A 15,908-nucleotide genomic window follows, 5' to 3' on the forward strand; every position below is an offset into this window, starting at 1 on the left:
ACAATTTGTGTGTTTAGTTTCCACTCAAACGCTTTGAGGTCTGAAATCTCCCAGCAGCCCTGAAGGCAACATAGCCAATATAAACTAAAATTAAGTAAAAAACCGCCATTGATTTATTGTTGTTATTGTATTGATTGTGTCTTAGGGCACGCTGGAGCATGAAGAAAGCAAAACTCTGCGCATCCAACTGGAGCTCAACCAGATCAAGTCTGACGTTGACAGGAAGTTGGCAGAGAAGGATGAAGAAATCGACACCCTTCGGTGAGTTTTACTCCTGTCGTCCCCATCAATCTGTGACGCCGTCAACGAGTCACTGTACTTTTTTCTACCTTACGCCTCAGCCGGAACCAGCAGAGAGCCCTGGACTCCCTGCAGGCCACCTTGGATGCCGAGACCAAGTCTCGCAATGAGGCGGTGCGGCTGAGGAAGAAGATGGAGGGAGACCTGAACGAGATGGAGGTGCAGCTGAGCCACGCCAACAGGCAGGCCGCCGAGTCTCAGAAACTCTTGAGGAACCTGCAGCTTCATATCAAGGTGAGTCGCTGACTGACTCGCGTCTCTCATCACTTTCTGACCCCGGAACACAAATGTCTTCCGCACATCCAGGACATTCAACTGGAGCTGGACGACACCACCCACAAGAAGGAGGAGCTGCAGGAGCAGGTGGCCTTGACCGAGCGTCGCAACAACCTGCTGGCCGCCGAGGTGGAGGAGCTCAGGGCTCTTTTGGAGCAGAACGACCGCGCTCGCAAGATGGCGGAACACGAGCTGCTTGAAGCTACTGAGAGAGTCAACCTGCTGCACTCGCAGGTAACGAGGAATACTACACGTTGGAGATGTCGATAAATGCTTTAAAATGTAATATCGGAAATTATCGGTATCGGTTTCAAAAAGTCAAATTTATGACTTTTTAAAACGCCGCTGTGTACACGGACGTAGGGAGAAGTACAGAGCGCCAATAAACCTTAAAGGCACTGTCTTTGCGTGCCGGCCCAATCACATAATATCTACGGCTTTTCACACACACAAGTGAATGCAAGGCATACTTGGTCAACAGCCATACAGGTCACACTGAGGGTAGCCGTATAAACAACTTTAACACTGTTACAAATATGCGCCACACTGTGAACCCACACCAAACAAGAATGACAAACACATTTCGGGAGAACATCCGCACCGTAACACAACACAAACACAACAGAAAATACCCAGAACCCCTTGCAGCACTAACTCTTCCAGGACACTACAATGTACACCCCCCGCTACCCCCGCCCCCCCCCCCCCGCCCCCAACCCCGCCCACCTCAACCTCCTTGGAATGTCCCAAATTCCAAGCTGCTGTTTTGAGGCATGTTAAAAAAATAATGCACTTTGTGACTTCAATAATAAATATGGCAGTGCCATGTTGGTACTTTTTTCCATAACTTGAGTTGATTTATTTTGGAAAACCTTGTTACATTGTTTAATGCATCCAGCGGGGCATCACAACAAAATTAGGCATAATAATGTGTTAATTCCACGACTGTATATATTGGTATCGGTTGATATCGGAATCGGTAATTAAGAGTTGGATAATATCGGATATCGGCAAAAAAAACATTATTGGACATCTCTAAAATTATATGTTTATATAATTTGAAAATGTTTTCTTAATTTTGATTGTGCACCGTGTGAATGTTAAAGTGTTCAAAATTAACAAAAAAAACCAACAATATTATGTAAATGAATAAGAACTTTTGTGCTCCAGAACACGAGTCTGATCAACCAGAAGAAGAAGCTGGAAGGTGATCTCTCCACGCTGTCCAACGAGGTGGACGACGCGGTGCAGGAGTGTCGCAATGCAGAGGAGAAGGCCAAGAAGGCCATCACTGATGTGAGACACTCACCGAGCACGAGGAGGAGCCACGCCCCCAGATAACCGCCATGGCGTGTCCTTGCAGGCGGCCATGATGGCGGAGGAGCTGAAGAAGGAGCAAGACACCAGCGGCCATCTGGAGAGGATGAAAAGGAACATGGAGCAGACCATCAAGGACCTGCAGCTGCGTCTGGACGAGGCCGAGCAGATCGCTCTGAAGGGAGGCAAAAAGCAAGTCCAGAAGTTGGAGTCCAGGGTGAGAACTTGTTTGTCAGAAAGACCACTTGTGCAAGGAGCTGACTCAGATTTTTTCCTTAGGTGAAAGAACTGGAGAACGAACTGGACGCGGAGCAGAAGAGAAACCAAGAGCAGCAGAAGACCGTACGCAAATACGAGAGAAGAGTCAAAGAGTTGTCCTATCAGGTAGTTCACTTGTTGGCACGTATACGACACTTTGTTTTGTTTCAACCTGTTTTGTGTGGGTTTTTGATTGATTGGTTGAAACTTTTATTAGTAGATTGCACAGTAGAGTACATATTCCGTACAATTGACCACTAAATGGTAACACTCCAATACGTTTTTCAACTTGTTTAAGTCGGGGTCCACGTTAATCAATTCATGGTATGAATATATACTATCAGCATAATACAGTCAGCACACAAGTTATTCATCAGAGTATATACATTGAATTATTTAAATTATTTACAATCCGTGTGTGTTGTTGTGTGTGTGTGAAGGCCGAGGAGGACAAGAAGAGTTTGTTGCGCCTGCAGGATCTCATTGACAAGCTGCAGATGAAAGTCAAGAGTTACAAAAGACAGTCTGAGGAAGCGGTGAGTGGTTTTTTTCATTTTTTTAACTCATTTAGTCCATTTTTAGAACAATAATAAAACATGTACTGGCTGTTTCTGAGTGGCTAAAACACTTTTCTTCCACTTGTTGCTAGGCACAGTTAATTTCCAACTGCCCCAATAAGCCAATGAAAAGAATAATCATATGCCAGTCAGACAGGAAGTAAAAAAAAAAAAAAAACAATGGAAAGGACAGCACTATAAATATTTCTTTATTTGTCATAATGTAGTATTAAATAACTCCTTATGTGTAGGTTCAGCAAATTGAAAAATTAAACGTATATTACTTCATGCGTGCATTTAAAAAAGCGGCATTGCTTTTATTCTGAAGGTGTATGTTTTACATATCTACATATATTTATGTCCTCCTTATGGACATTCATGCGTACACACACACACACACACACACACCTCTACTTCAACCGGGTGTCCACAGTTTTTAGTATAAGGGCTTCTTTGATGTCATTTACTTCCAAGACATGCTAACTATATTTCAAACTGCCAGTGTGACAATCTTATTCAAACATCCAATATGTCAACTTTTTCTCTTTTCTGTCAAATCCTTTTTCATAGTATTCCCTATTTTCTACAGAATATCAAATGCGCAAAAACAATGATAAATAAAACTAATAATAAAATGCAAACCATATTAATTTAGTAGTGGTATATTGGATACTATATATTTTTTGGGGGTGGGATTTTATATACATATATATGTATGTATTTATACATATGTATGTGCGTGTGTGTGTATAAATATTAGGGCTGCAACAACTAATCGATTAAAATCCATTATAAAAATAGTTGCCGATTAATTTAGTCATCGATTCGTTGGATCTATGTTATGCGCATGCACAGAGGCTTTTTATTTATTTTATTTTATTTATTTAATTTAATTTATTTTTTATAAACTGCAACATTTACAAACAGCTGAGAAACAATAATCAAAATAAGTATGGTGCCAGTATGCTGGGGTTTTTTTTTCAATAAAATACTGGAAAGGATAGAAATGTAGTTTGTCTTTTTTATCCGATTATTAATCGAAGTGATAATCGACAGATTAATCGATTATCAAATTAATCGTTAATTGCAGCCCTAATAAATATAAGTATGTATATAATGTAAATGTATATACTGTATGTATATGTTACAATTTAGCTTATTGGTCTTCTTTGTTGCTAGTAAACAATGGTACTTAGAGAAAAGGGGTGTTATTGCAGCTGGAACTAATCTCTCTTCATTGCAAATGTTGATGCCAAATCAGAGGTGTTATTTTACATTGCTTAAAATGAAATATCACATTTACAAGTTCCATATAGTCAAAACAAGTCTTTTGTTGTGCTTTTCTAAAGAAAGAAAATGTCTTTTAGCCATTCTTCAGCCGGTTGGCCGCCACACTATATTTTGGTTCTCATTTAAATAAATTCCCAGAGTCAGCAGTGCTAGTTTGAATCCTCTTTCTTCATTTGTGCCAGTTTAATGGACAAGTGTTGTGCTTTGCTCCAACGCCAAAATAAAAAGTCCTGTTTGGTTTGTGTGGCCAGGAGGAGCAGGCCAATACCAACTTGGCCAAGTACAGGAAGCTCCAACATGAGCTGGACGATGCGGCAGAGCGAGCTGACACGGCCGAATCTCAAGTCAACAAGCTGCGCGTCCGCACACGAGACCAAGGCAGCAAGGTGGGCGGGGCTTATTCCTTCATCACATCGAACCAAACCATTGTCATTTTGACAAAAGTTTTATACCCCAACTTCTATCCTTCAGCTCCCTGAGTGACGGCGAGGCTGCATGCAGACGTCAAACAGCTGCAACAGCTGGCTTGAACGACGACTTGGAACTTTGGCGTGTGTTTATGTGTGTGTGAACTTATGATAGAAGAATCCCACAATAACTCTAAAGAATGGACTTTATTGGACAAAGGAAAATGAAGCTCAACACCAATATTGGATAGGTTGGTTACAGAAGTCAAACAGCGTAATTCAGTTTGTACGACTAAACGTGTGGTAATCAACACCCTGCGAGTGTCGTTTCAGTGAGAAAGAAAAGTCTCCCTGCATGTGAGTAGGACCAATTGGAATATGTGCAAATGTCCTCCATTGTGCTGAATATTACATCAAATAGTGGGAAATGCAACATTCTCACTATGCATGATTAAAGATTGGAGCTTCCTCCCCCATCACTTCTTCAATCTAAGGCTTATTGGAAACATCAAGCACATACAGGCAAACATCCATCCAGCGGCGGTCATGGAGGACACGTCTGCGACACTTGAATGAAAGTCACTACAAAGCACACAAGCACCATCACGTTAAGACATGCTAAGTGATAGCAGACGCAAAGAAAACGTTTGGGCGTATAAAGGGTGTGCGCAAGGCGTGTAAAACTGTCATACATTCACCCAAGTGTGACATGTTGGGAGACGCAACTGTCCTTTTCTAAAACGGTGCAGTGAGGTAGCTCATTTATTTCATCACGAGCCCGCAGCGTCCAACAGCTGCACACTCGGCGTCTTTAATGCCACTTCCCCTCGCAACTCAATCACCAAAAGAGCCTGACAAGATTGTCGCTGGAACAAAGAACTCAAATGTCTCAACTAAAAGCTCGAGTGCCTGCATAGTTTATTCTCTTCCCAAAGCATACAAACTGTTACAATTATGATGGTTTAATCAACAAACGTGTAATAAACAATAAAAACAAATTGATGTGTGCAATGTTTTATTCTACAGCTAAAAGCCAGTTTTCAACAGATGGATGAAAAAGTTCTCAGGATGAAGGATGTTAGATGAGGTGTGGACGTGTGCACATAACAAGCAAACAATTGTTCTGAGCCAGAAAGCACCGATTTATAGTTGGAGAAACAGGAAATGAGGATCGCTGAGAAGAGTCTATTTCCTTGGTGAGGCCGTGGAGGCGTGCTGAGGGAGCAGAGGCCGTGTTCAAAGCGGGTTGATTTTGCTGAATAGAACTTTTTCCCCACTATAGAATTTTGTAAAGATTAATATAAAAAAAGCTCTATTTTGATTCCAACTAAAGCAAACAACCAACGCAGGCGTCATTCCCAGAAGGTCCATACATTGTCACGTTAGTGAGGGGCGTGCGTCCTTTGCAGACCATTTAAGAGACAAAATGGAGGCCGGGCGCCGGCCTCTTGTGTGAAGAAGCGTACGGCGGACATGTGACCTACGAGGTGCCACGATGGCGCAGCTCAGTGGAGTCCGCAGCGGCGTCACAGGCCGTCGCACCCGGTCCGCACGCCGCTGGTCAATCTTCCAGCAGGTCTCTGTCCAGATCCATAAAGGGCTCGTCGATGTAGCTGGCTATCGCACACAGAGAAGTCCTGTCAGAGCCAAGAAGCACCGACACCGTCTCCTTCCAGTAGCTGAAGGGGATGCAGGAGCTCTGAGGAGAGGAAAATACATTTTCACTTTCTCATGACAACAAACACTTCATCATCAATGTTCCCTCTAATTTTTCATGTGTGTGAGCAAACGCAAAAACTCCCTGAGCATTCAGTGGAGGCCATGTGAGCAACATCAGACGTGCACACTGTGGCTACACCAGCAGCACACCTGTCCCAAACCTGACTAAATAACAAGTTACATCTTCATCCATCCATCCATTTTCTACCGCTTGTCCCTTTCGGGGTCGCGGGGGGTGCTGGAGCCTATCTCAGCTGCATTCGGGCGGAAGGAGGGGTACACCCTGGACAAGTCCCCACCTCATCGCAGGGCCAACACAGATAGACAGACAACATTCTCTTATTATTATAATCAAATGACAGCAGTCATTTCCATGAGGTTATTTTCTAATATAAGTGTTTAGGCCCACTTACAATGACAATAACAAAAAATATTGTTTTTCATGAACTGTGTACCGTATTTTCCGGACTATAAGTCGCAGTTTTTTTCATAGTTTGGCCGGGGGTGCGACTTATACTCAGGAGCGACTTATGTGTGAAATTATTAACACATTAGCGTAAAATATCAAATAATATTATTTAGCTCATTCACGTAAGAGACTAGACATATAAGATTTCATGGGATTTAGTGATTAGGAGTGACAGATTGTTTGGTAAACGTATAGCATGTTCTATATGTTATAGTTATTTGAATGACTCTTACCATAATATGTTACGTTAACATACCAGGCACGTTCTCAGTTGGTTATTTATGCGTCATATAACGTACACTTATTCAGCCTGTTGTTCACTATTCTTTATTTATTTTAAATTGCCTTTCAAATGTCTATTCTTGGTGTTGGGTTTTATCAAATACATTTTCCCAAAAAATGCGACTTATACTCCAGTGCGACTTATATGTTTTTTTTCCTTCTTTATTATGCATTTTCGGCCGGTGCGACTTATACTCCGGAGCGACTTGTACTCCAAAAAATACGGTACATGTATTGTTTGTCTGGGTGGAGGTCCTGCTTTGGAAATAGTTTGTACCCCTTTCAGACATTGCATTTAGTTCCCATTAAAACATTCACATGTTGCGCAATGAGATGTAAGCAGGGGATCATGTGTACATTCCTGCAACTTCCTGTTTGTAAAAAATATATTTTTGTTAGTATTTATTTAATATACTAACAGCATTTCATGATTAATATTTATAAATGAAGATTCCTAATAAATGACACTAGAATAAGCACACATTTGATTGGTAAATCATAGTGTAACGACCTGGAATGACACTTTATGTGTGCTGTTGGAGTTGTCCGACTTTTTGTGTGGCTGTAAACGCATCACTGGCTAAGTGCCATATGTGCATGTGTTGGCGTAAGTGAGAAAGAGCGAGCGGCTGCTGTTGATATAACAAAGTTGCTTTTGTTCTGGTTTGTACTGCAGAAAATGACCAGTTTTGCTAGATATAATTTTTTTTACTAATGTTTTGGTGATGTGTTTATGGCCGACAATAAAGAGTTTTGCTCAGTAAAGTGATGGATGGAATTCATGTCCTCAAAGCGTCTCGACAGACGTTACAATATTTGAACAATGATGACGAAAACGGTTTTCTCTGTCGTGTCCGTGTCGTGTCGAAAATTGTTATGCGCTTATTTTTTTATTTGATTTTGTGCGTGGCATAGATTTGCCGTGCGCAGAGGACGCTTGAGCAGTGCGCAATTGCACAGGCGCGCACCTTAGAGGGAACGTTGCTCATCATCAACAACAACACCACAATGCAGTCTAGGACATTTGCCGACTGCCGGTAGTTGTTTTTTTTTATTGGCCCGCATTTTAATCTAGAGCAGAGTTGGGCAAATATATTGACTCGGGGGCCACATTGAGAGAAAACATGTGTCTGGGGGGGCCAATGTATATGTGTGTATAAATGATATATACCGTACACATTTAGCTGTAAAAATCTGCTATACAGTGTGTGTTTGGGTCCCTTTTTTCCAGGAACACTTAATACCAAAAGTCACAATGTCCTATAGAGTTCTAAAAAAGTTATTACAGACCACCTCAAAAAAACAGAAAGGAATTTTACAGTTTTTTACTGAATGGGACACCCAAAATGTACATTAAAATAAAGAAAATGGGTAATAAACACCTACAATATGATATATTATCACTTTTGTGCAGAAATGTGTTGTAAAAATGTGCTTCCACATCTATTCCTGAAAACAAAACCCGCCCACTCTGCTTTGTTCCTGGTCTGAGCTGCTGTGACATAGATTATCGTAATAACTCGTATAACGCCCAAAAGCGCAGACTTCAACCGTTGAAATACTTTCTATAGTTCAAGACTTAAGGTCATTTCAAAACAGCACTGCACGTCATAATGGCGGCTACAGTTTTGATGTTAAAGGACTAAAAAAAATAATGTGGAACGTACGGCGGGCCGGATTGAACATCGTAATGGGCCGCGGGCCGTATTTTGACCAGGTCTGATCTAGAGCCAAACAAATATCAAATACATTCAAACACTAAAGTGGAGAAGGCTCAAATAGCAACTACTTGTGCTTCTTCCCTGCACCCTGAATGATGCAAAGGTCTGGGTTAAATATCGCCATCATTTGCCGTATCCATAATCCATTACACTCCTTTTTTTTTTTTAACCAGGAAAGTCCCATTAAGATTAAAAAATCCTGTTTTTCAAGGGAGTCCTGGCCAAGACGAAGCCAAAGATAAAATGACATAAACATAAACATACATACACATGAAGAAAAATAGTGACAATTTCAAAACGTCATCTCAAGTGCTCTCAAACTGGACTTAAAAGTGTTCAATTAAATAAGTTAAATTAATTTCCAGTCTTTTTGCAACATGTTCAATGTAAAAGATGAACATGACATATCACCAGGCGACACACGCTCACAAGATTCCGTACGTTGGTGATTTATTTGCCAAAATAATAATAATAAGAGTAAGTAGTACTAAAAAGAAAAATATTAGAAGTAAAGAATAGTTCAAGTTAGTACTTAAGAACATTAATACTCTTAGAAGTAAAGAATAACTAGTTATAGTTGTACTAAATAATAGTAATAATAGTAAGGAATAATTAAAATGATAGTAATACTAAAGAATAGTAATAAATAATAGTAGTAAAGAATAAGTACAAGTAGTACTACAGAAAAATAATAAAAGTAAAACATTTATTTGAGTGTCAGTAGTACAAAATACAAAACATTTGAATTATAGTACTAGTAAATAATAATATGTTAGTAGAAAAGAATAATTAAAAATAAAGTAGTATTAAAGAAAATAATAGAAGTAAAAAATAATTTAAATGATAGTACTCAAGAATGATAATATTGGTAGTAAAGAATATTTAGAACTATAGTGGTACTAAATAAAAACAATATTAAAAGCAAAAAAAAAAGTACTTTGAATTCTGGCAGTTCTAAAGAAAACTAGTAGAAGTCAAGAACAATTTGTATTACAGTGGCTACTCAAGACACTTTTAAATGTTTCACTCCATTTCATTGCAGCCATTTGCCAAAATCCAAAAAGTTCATTTTATTCCTCAATATTGAACACTAAGCCCACAATCTTGACACAAAAAAACTGAAAATATTTGCAAATGTATTAATAATAAAACAAAATCACATGTACATAAGTACGGTATTCATAGCCTTTGTTGATGCACCTTTTGGCAGCAATTACAGCCTCAAGTCTTTTTGAATACTATGCCACAAGTTTGGCACACCTACAGTATCTTTACGCACTTTCACCCATTTCCTCTTTGCAGAACCTCTCTACATCCATCAAGTTGGAGGGGAAGTGAGAAATAAAATGAACTTTTTGATTTTAGCAAATGGCTGCAATGAAACAATGAGTGAAAAATGTAAAGGGATCTGAATACTTTTTGTACCCACTCTATACAAGTACTAATTACAGATAATAATAGGAATAGTGAAGAATAATCTGTATTATAGTAGTACTAAATAATAATAATGTTAGTAGTAAAGACTTAATATAATTATAGTTGTACTAAATAATAATAATAATATTAGTAGTAAAGACTTAATAGAATTATAGTTGTACTAAATAATATTAGTAGGAAAGACCAATTAGAATTATAGTTGTACTAAAGAAAACATTACAATTAAATAATAATTAGAATATTAGTAGGACTGAATAATAACATTAGTGTTATTAGTAAAGACTAATTAGAATTATAGTAGTAGTAAATAATAATATTAGTAGTAAAGACTAATTAGAAATATAGATGTATTAAATAAAATATTAGAAGTAAACAATAGAACATTAGTAGGACTGAATAAAAACATTAATATTATTAGTAAAGACAAATTTGAATTAGAGTAGTGCTAAATAAAAAGAGTAAAAGTAAATCATTGAAATTATAGTAGTACTAAAAAATAGTAATAAGAATATTAATTGTAGTACAAATATTAGTGGTATAGAAATAAGGATAGTAATTACAAAAAGGGTCCAACACATCTTCTCCAACACCACAAAATGAATTCTTCTTTGGATAGAATTAAAATGGTCACATATATTGATGCATAAAAGATTGATAGTAAGTTCAAATATGAATATGTCTAATATTTTATAAGCGGCCCTTATTGACTTCCTGTTTTAGATATTCTACTGTAATGTGATTACTTCCATGTCCACAGCACACTGAAAATGTCATCAGGTGGCGGTGCCTTACAACTACACTAGTCAGGTATACATCAGGTGGAGGTGCCTTACAACTACACTAGTCAGGTATACATCAGGTGGAGGTGCCTTACAACTACACTAGTCAGGTATACATCAGGTGGAGGTGCCTTACAACTACTCTAGTCAGGTATACATCAGGTGGAGGTGCCTTACAACTACACTAGTCAGGTATACATCAGGTGGTGGTGCCTTACAACTACACTAGTTAGGTATACATCAGGTGGAGGTGCCTTACAACTACACTAGTTAGGTATACATCAGGTGGAGGTGCCTTACAACTACACTAGTCAGGTATACATCAGGTGGAGGTGCCTTACAACTACACTAGTCAGGTATACATCAGGTGGTGGTGCCTTACAACTACACTAGTCAGGTATACATCAGGTGGTGGTGCCTTACATCTACACTAGTCAGGTATACATCAGGTGGAGGTGCCTTACAACTACACTAGTCAGGTATACATCAGGTGGTGGTGCCTTACAACTACACTAGTCAGGTATACATCAGGTGGTGGTGCCTTACAACTACACTAGTCAGGTATACATCAGGTGGAGGTGCCTTACAACTACACTAGTCAGGTATACATCAGGTGGAGGTGCCTTACAACTACACTAGTCAGGTATACATCAGGTGGAGGTGCCTTACAACTACACTAGTCAGGTATACATCAGGTGGTGGTGCCTTACAACTACACTAGTCAGGTATACATCAGGTGGAGGTGCCTTACAACTATACTAGTCAGGTATACATCAGGTGGAGGTGCCTTACAACTACACTAGTCAGGTATACATCAGGTGGTGGTGCCTTACAACTACACTAGTCAGGTATACATCAGGTGGTGGTGCCTTACAACTACACTAGTCAGGTATACATCAGGTGGAGGTGCCTTACAACTACACTTGTCAGGTATACATCAGGTGGAGGTGCCTTACAACTACACTAGTCAGGTATACATCAGGTGGTGGTGCCTTACAACTACACTAGTCAGGTATACATCAGGTGGAGGTGCCTTACAACTACACTAGTCAGGTATACATCAGGTGGTGGTGCCTTACAACTACACTAGTTAGGTATACATCAGGTGGAGGTGCCTTACAACTACACTAGTTAGGTATACATCAGGTGGAGGTGCCTTACAACTACACTAGTCAGGTATACATCAGGTGGAGGTGCCTTACAACTACACTAGTCAGGTATACATCAGGTGGAGGTGCCTTACAACTACACTAGTCAGGTATACATCAGGTGGTGGTGCCTTACAACTACACTAGTCAGGTTTACATCAGGTGGTGGTGCCTTACATCTACACTAGTCAGGTATACATCAGGTGGAGGTGCCTTACAACTACACTAGTCAGGTATACATCAGGTGGTGGTGCCTTACAACTACACTAGTCAGGTATACATCAGGTGGAGGTGCCTTACAACTATACTAGTCAGGTATACATCAGGTGGAGGTGCCTTACAACTACACTAGTCAGGTATACATCAGGTGGTGGTGCCTTACAACTACACTAGTCAGGTATACATCAGGTGGTGGTGCCTTACAACTACACTAGTCAGGTATACATCAGGTGGAGGTGCCTTACAACTACACTTGTCAGGTATACATCAGGTGGAGGTGCCTTACAACTACACTTGTCAGGTATACATCAGGTGGAGGTGCCTTACAACTACACTAGTCAGGTATACATCAGGTGGTGGTGCCTTACAACTACACTAGTCAGGTATACATCAGGTGGAGGTGCCTTACAACTACACTAGTCAGGTATACATCAGGTGGAGGTGCCTTAAGACTACACTAGTCAGGTATACATCAGGTGGTGGTGCCTTACAACTACACTAGTCAGGTATACATCAGGTGGAGGTGCATTACAACTACACTAGTCAGGTATACATCAGGTGGAGGTGCCTTACAACTACACTAGTCAGGTATACATCAGGTGGTGGTGCCTTACAACTACACTAGTCAGGTATACATCAGGTGGAGGTGCCTTAAGACTACACTAGTCATTTGTGCTGCACTTGTCCTACACTTTGGTCCCAGTCTGACCTTCTGCAACACATGACTAATTCAAAGTCAGGTATACAGTTATGTCAAATGTTCATGTGATTGATTTTTTTTTTTAAATAACCTTGACTTCCCCTTGCAAGCAAACAGTTGTCTGTCTTTCAGCTGCCACACACTTTTTTTTAAAGCAGTGTTTACGTTGCAGCTGGTGAGCGTTCAACAACTGTTGTTTACCAAACATCTAAAATGAACTGTGATAATAATCATGTGTAATAATCACCTACAAGAGGTTATATATATATATATATGTATATAATATTTATATATATGCACACACTTATTGGGAGACGTAGTTGGTAACTGCAACTAATTACTTTTTACGGCTGACCAACACTGCTAATCTTTAAAGTCCAATTCATGGTCATTGACCTGATTTACTCAAAACGTCCCCAAGATGGTGACATAGTTGTGGCAAATAGACTGACAGATACCTAAACTTAAAGGGGAACTGCACTTTTTATGGAATTTTGCCTATCGTTGACAATCATTATGAGAGACAGGAAGACAAAAGTTATTTTATTTTTTTTGCATTCTAAATATTAAATAAATGCGGACAAACGTTTACTTATAATGGAATCTATGAAAACCGCGCAATTCCGCCTGCAAAGCCCTTAAAAAAATCCAAACAGTTCTATTGAGGCTTTATGTACATGATGTAAGTATGAATGTAATGTAATAACATTCAATAGTTACGTATATTTTAAACATTTTAAGCAAAAAAAAAAAAACGCTTCACGACGTTTGCTTTTTTTTTTCCTTCATCACTGATTATTACCGTATTTTTCCGAGTATAAATCGCTCCGGAGTATAAGTCGCACCGGCCGAAAATGCATAATAAAAAAGGCAAAAAACACATATAAGTCGCACTGCAGTATAAGTCCCATTTTTTGGGGAAATTTATTTGATAAAACCCAACACCAAGAATAGACATTTGAAAGGTAATTTAAAATAAATAAAGAATAGTGAACAACAGGCTGAATAAGTGTACGTTATATAACGCATAAATAACCAACTGAGAACGTGCCTGGTATGTTAACGTAATATATTATGGTAGGAGTCATTCAAATAACTAACATATAGAACATGCTATACGTTTACCAAACAATCTGTCACTCCTAATCGCTAAATCCGATGACATCTTATACGTCTAGTCTCTTATGTGAATGAGCTAAATAATATTATTTGATATTTCGCTCCTGAGTATAAGTCGCACCCCCGGCCAAACTATGAAAAAACTGCGACTTATAGTCCGAAAAATACGGTACTCACTGCAGACTTCATGAGAGCCAACAAACATAATAAAACATCACTTACTGTACAATGTCTGCTGTCATTAGGATGCCGACTACTAGGATGTTCATATATTCCCATTTAGATGAAAAATGTCTCATAATCCTCACGACGAAACGGGGTGGGAGGCGTCTTTTTGTGTCTTTCACGCCATTTTCGGGTCCTAAATGGCTGTCAAAGTGAACCAACTTGTCGGAATACCTACTCAGACTTCTTCTGTCCAGGTAAGACGCAAGATTTATGATCTACAATAAACTTCCACAAGTGAACACTTTATGTAAATATAGGGACACACGGTAGTGATCACGGCGTCGCTATTAATAGTTAGTCTGCGTTAGCACATATAATAACAATACCAGTAACACCTGGTTAATATTCAAGTCATGAAATGTACATGGAGTATTGTTGGCCATTTTTGAGTCGTTATTTATTTGATTTTATGGGCGGAATAGAGGACCGCTGGAAGCAGACTTTTATTTACGTTTATTTACAAGATAGAATGCCATCCATCCATCCATTTTCTACCGTTTGTCCCTTTCGGGTCGCGGGGGGTCACTGGAGCCTATCTCAGCTGCATTCGGGCGGTAGGCGGGGTACACCCTGGACAAGTCGCCAGCACATCGCAGGGTGATAGATAGACAATATTCACACTCATATTATGCATAAAAAACAAAAATACATCCGTCGTCATGTCTTTCATAATGATTGTAAACAGTACGCAATATTCCAAAAAGAGCAGTTCTTCTTTAGGCTTGAAGCAGCCCGCAAGCTTGACTCCTTAATAAACGTGTGACGTCTCGCGGGTGGAACTGAAGACGTCGGCGGGCCGTAGTTTGGACAACCCTGACCTATAGTAACCCCGTCTACCATCCATACGGTAAAGATAGGGAGTTTGTTTTAGAGTAGTACAGTACTCACATTCTCCAGACAGGTGCTGTCTTTGTCCTTGTTGAGGTAGTGACACTGCCAGAAGCGCAGGAGATTGCGGAAGTTGTTGAGCAGACAGCCGGGGTACTTCTCGGCGTGCTCCTTCTCCCGCAAGGCGCTAAGGTAGAAGGGAAGTTTGGCCTTTCTGCGGGCCAGCATGAGGATGACCAAACTGGTGTTCAAACAGCTTACGTTCTCCTGAGGGGCGGAGAGAGGAGGAGTTATTTGGGATACCGGAGGCAGAGGGGCCGTGCTTGCAGAGCAAACCTGTGTGAGCGTCTGCACGTTGATGATGTTGACCAGGCGGAAAAGGAAGGAGAGTCTGTTCTCTACTTTGGCCATGTAGGACAGCAGGCAGCACTCGGACAGGACCTCCACCACTAAGAAGCACAGCCGCAAAAGTTCAGGCAAAAACGGTGTCAAGTTTTCTTATGTGAAATTATATAAACAGTGACACAAAGCACATCAAGACCTCTCGTGTTTTTTGCATACTTAGCTATTAGGCTGAACTATGCTACAGCAATAGAGGGACTCTGGCAGCCACGCCAGCTCGCTCCTCCCCCTCCAAACCTAGCAGCATTTGATGTGCGCATCCCAAAAAAAAAATCTAACCTCACCTTAATGGCGACACAGACAGCAAAGCTGAGATTGGTCGTATTTTTTGGTACGATTTACGAACTTAATTTGTTCTTAAACAGGGTTCGTAAATAGAAAAGCTCATTTCCACATAAATTATGTTCATTATGGTCTTAAAAAACTTTCAGAGACCCTGCATTATTCATGCT

At 39.9% G+C, this 15,908-nt stretch overlaps 2 protein-coding genes across 4 annotated transcripts in view; one reads left to right on the plus strand and one right to left on the minus strand.

Annotated features, from left to right (window-relative positions):
* The window catches only part of myh7ba (myosin, heavy chain 7B, cardiac muscle, beta a), a 31,976-nt gene extending 26,583 nt beyond the window's left edge, over positions 1 to 5,393 (plus strand). For both annotated transcript variants that reach the window (XM_062046459.1, XM_062046451.1), the window contains 9 exons: positions 146 to 261; positions 342 to 534; positions 607 to 810; positions 1,747 to 1,872; positions 1,940 to 2,110; positions 2,173 to 2,277; positions 2,592 to 2,687; positions 4,250 to 4,384; positions 4,470 to 5,393. In XM_062046459.1, the coding sequence (XP_061902443.1) occupies positions 146 to 261; positions 342 to 534; positions 607 to 810; positions 1,747 to 1,872; positions 1,940 to 2,110; positions 2,173 to 2,277; positions 2,592 to 2,687; positions 4,250 to 4,384; positions 4,470 to 4,481 (1,158 nt within the window). In that variant the 3' untranslated portion in view covers positions 4,482 to 5,393. The remainder of the gene's footprint in view (positions 1 to 145; positions 262 to 341; positions 535 to 606; positions 811 to 1,746; positions 1,873 to 1,939; positions 2,111 to 2,172; positions 2,278 to 2,591; positions 2,688 to 4,249; positions 4,385 to 4,469) is intronic.
* Positions 5,307 to 15,908, minus strand: part of trpc4apa (transient receptor potential cation channel, subfamily C, member 4 associated protein a) — a 40,290-nt gene continuing 29,688 nt past the window's right edge. For both annotated transcript variants that reach the window (XM_062046467.1, XM_062046475.1), the window contains 3 exons: positions 15,391 to 15,503; positions 15,115 to 15,321; positions 5,307 to 6,104 (listed from right to left, as the gene is read on the minus strand). In XM_062046467.1, the coding sequence (XP_061902451.1) occupies positions 5,967 to 6,104; positions 15,115 to 15,321; positions 15,391 to 15,503 (458 nt within the window). In that variant the 3' untranslated portion in view covers positions 5,307 to 5,966. The remainder of the gene's footprint in view (positions 6,105 to 15,114; positions 15,322 to 15,390; positions 15,504 to 15,908) is intronic.

Source organism: Entelurus aequoreus, linkage group LG01 (assembly GCF_033978785.1).
Source record: "Entelurus aequoreus isolate RoL-2023_Sb linkage group LG01, RoL_Eaeq_v1.1, whole genome shotgun sequence".
In the NCBI taxonomy this organism is placed as follows: Eukaryota; Metazoa; Chordata; class Actinopteri; order Syngnathiformes; family Syngnathidae; genus Entelurus; species Entelurus aequoreus.